The 3351-nt window shown below is 32.1% G+C and overlaps 1 protein-coding gene across 1 annotated transcript in view; it reads right to left on the bottom strand.

Moving 5' to 3' along the window:
- Positions 1-694: 694 nt before the first annotated feature.
- The window catches only part of LOC106476620 (muskelin-like), a 13930-nt gene continuing 11273 nt past the window's right edge, over positions 695-3351 (bottom strand). The window contains exons 5-7 of the mRNA XM_013937264.2: positions 2264-2384; positions 1181-1248; positions 695-778 (exon numbers count right to left, since the gene is read on the bottom strand). Coding sequence (XP_013792718.2) covers positions 695-778; positions 1181-1248; positions 2264-2384 — 273 coding nt within the window. The remainder of the gene's footprint in view (positions 779-1180; positions 1249-2263; positions 2385-3351) is intronic.

The raw sequence follows: 3351 nt of genomic DNA, 5'->3' as shown, positions 1-3351 counted from the left end.
GAAAGGGGTTTAAATTCATTTGTCTGTCATGTTTCAGTGTAGTGGATGGATATCTGCACTCTGTTTGCCATGGGGTTTGAGCTCCAAAGTTTACTATTGAGACACTGTGGGGGGTAATAGTTCACCAGGAAAGTCATACATGTCAATAATGAACAATACAAAATAAATGTGCTTGTTCAATTGTATCTTAGTTAATTTGTTATTCAGGCGAAGTTTAGTTACTAAACTCAGAGAGAACATCACTTTGTCAAAAATACAGACTTTACACGCAAGATTTTCGAGCTTGGACTACTAGTACTGAATTATGTTTTGTTTTTTTGTTACAGTCAAAACAGAAAATACAATTAAAACAAAATATTCTTGTATCATTTCAACAAATGATACACAGATATTATAAATTATTGTACAGAAACCTTATGTGGAAATAACATTTATCGCATGCAACACCAGTCAATAGTTTTAATTTTCTAACCTTGAAACAGTAAGCTAGAAGCAGGTTTAAAGAAATATGTCCAAAACTGAGACAACAAAGTTAGAAACTCTCTGCCTCGGACTTTCTAGCTGCAATTTCATTGGTAATAACAATAATCAACTCAAACAATGACCAGTCACTTTTAATGAAATATTCTGTTTATCATGCTCCATAAGCAGCTGAGTAATTGAAAAAACTACAATTTAAACTGACTACAGCCACTTACCACTTGTTTTGACTAATTTCGTAAACCCATAATCCATTTCTGATGTTCTCTTCTCTTTTATCCTTTTCTCGATTTGAACCCTAGCAGAAGGAAATAATATGTTTGTAAAACTGACTACTGTATACATTCTTTCATGACATCAGAAAGATCTCTTGTATACAACAATGTTTACAACGACAAACAGATGCTCATGTCTAATGAATGTAAACACCGAGTCACGCCATTATTCGTTATTGATCTAACATCCTCTAGGAACTTTAAATAAAAGGAGATCACGGTTTAGTTTTAAACCTTATACGATTAACGAAAAGCACGAGACTCGGTCAAGTAGCAAGCTTACAGACATTACAGTTTAAAAGATAAATTCCACACTGACACATCTCATTTCTTTGTGTCTGGATGTTTAAAACCTATTCTTATCTCCCAAGGTGCAGAGTTAAATATGCAGAATGTTAGAAGTAGTTAATAAAGGGAACACTTACACACAAAACATGAATTTCACTCAGCTCAGGATCAATGGTGGCTCTCTGTGTTAGGCCAGTAGAGGGCACTGTAAATAAGGATGTGACGTTACAAAAGAAACAGGTTTCAGTAACAAAGTAGTGTACTTGAAAACATAATATTTTAATACTATAACAGTAAAAATAACAAGTGACCATAAGAAAGAAGCAACACACATGAAAGAGAGAAAATTTTCTGACAGAAATATAGCATTAAACTTGATAATTACATTTTTATTTGGTGATAGACATCTGCAGAGCAAGATGACGAGGCATGATAAGTAACTTTCCACACTATTCATTAACTGCACTGATGATTTCTTAACATAAAACAAGGAATGAACAAAGATTTAAATTAAATATGAAAAACGTTGTAGCCTAACAGACTTTTGTTTTAAAACTATTTAAACTTCTTGACATAAGAAAGGCTTATTTGTATTTTATTCACTATTTATATAAAATTTATAAAACCTCAATTAATACAGTACAGATATAACAAGATATAATGATCTTAATACAGCAGCATTTCTTAACCCTTTAAGTACCAGGGATGGTCCTTTCATCTGTTGTCGATCGCTAAAACACGACAACCATTACAATTTACAAATAAATGTTCTGTCAGCTTTTGTTAGTTTACACGAAATCCCATTGACTGGCAAGGTGGTTGTGACAAACCTGCACCTGTCTGCAGACCGATGACCGAGATAGAGGAGTTGTAGTATAAAATGAAAATATTACATTTAAGTTTGTATTTAATATCATTACTTTTAATTTTATTTTCATCTGTTTCCCAATAATAATAAAAATAATTTCCCATATTACAAACAAATAACAACGTGATATTGAAGATGACAACTGGTTCTTTATTAAAACAGTTTTCATAACATTTACTTCAGTTTTGATCCTGTGAGTGTTGTATTCTTTGTTACTTTGTTCATGATGTGTTTTCAGTTTACTTACTGGTAAGATTTTTATATGAATTATAAAGAAAATGTATTTGTATGCACCATCCATAACTCAAAATGAACAAATTAATGTACACGTCAATTGAAAACGTCCCCCTACCTTCCACTTTTGCTCCATCACAAAGAACTTGAACTTCACCAGTGTCAACATTATAGGTGTAAAAATCACTCAACTGTTCTTTTGACCTCTGTCCGGCAAATATATAGAGCTTGCGGTTTTTCTGGAAGATATTGTAAGTCACTGGTCAATAAACTGATATACATACCTTACATGAGATTAAGTAATACAGTTATTTAAACACTGGTAATACAGCTGTTTAAACACTAGTAATACAGTTGTTTAAACACTACTAATACAGCTGTTTAAACACTAGTAATACAGTTGTTTAAACACTGGTAATGAGTTGTTTAAACACTAGTAATACAGTTGTTTAAACACTAGTAATACAGTTGTTTAAACACTAGTAATACAGTTGTTTAAACACTAGTAATACAGCTGTTTAAACACTAGTAATACAGCTGTTTAAACACTGGTAATGAGTTGTTTAAACACTAGTAATGAGTAATCAGCAGGTGAGACTGGGATCAGACTTGTTATATGCTTCAAGGAACCTCTGTAAGTAAAATGATATTCGGTAGTCTTAAAAATGTTATAATGGCTACTCTTTTGGGTCAGTCATTCTTTATGACAGTGGTCTAGATGGAGTTTCATGATTTAACCAACAGCATGTTAAAAAACTCACTATGATGGAGTTTAACGATTTAATCAACATGTTAGAAAGTCACTAGATGGAGTTTCATGATTTAACCAACAACATGTTAAAAACTCACTATGATGGAGTTTAACGATTTAATCAACATGTTAGAAAGTCACTAGATGGAGTTTCATGATTTAACCAACATGTTAGAAAGTCACTAGATGGAGTTTCATGATTTAACCAACAACATGTTAAAACTCACTATGATGGAGTTTAACGATTTAATCAACATGTTAGAAAGTCACTAGATGGAGTTTCATGATTTAACCAACATGTTAGAAAGTCACTAGATGGAGTTTCATGATTTAACCAACAACATGTTAAAAAACTCACTATGATGGAGTTTAACGATTTAATCAACATGTTAGAAAGTCACTAGATGGAGTTTCATGATTTAACCAACAACATGTTAAAAAACTCACTATGATGG

The sequence above is a fragment of the Limulus polyphemus genome, unplaced genomic scaffold, assembly GCF_000517525.1.
Source record: "Limulus polyphemus unplaced genomic scaffold, Limulus_polyphemus-2.1.2 Scaffold11041, whole genome shotgun sequence".
Lineage (NCBI taxonomy): Eukaryota > Metazoa > Arthropoda > Merostomata > Xiphosura > Limulidae > Limulus > Limulus polyphemus.
Note: the sequence above shows the minus strand (reverse complement) of the source record. Positions and strands in the feature narration are given on the sequence as shown.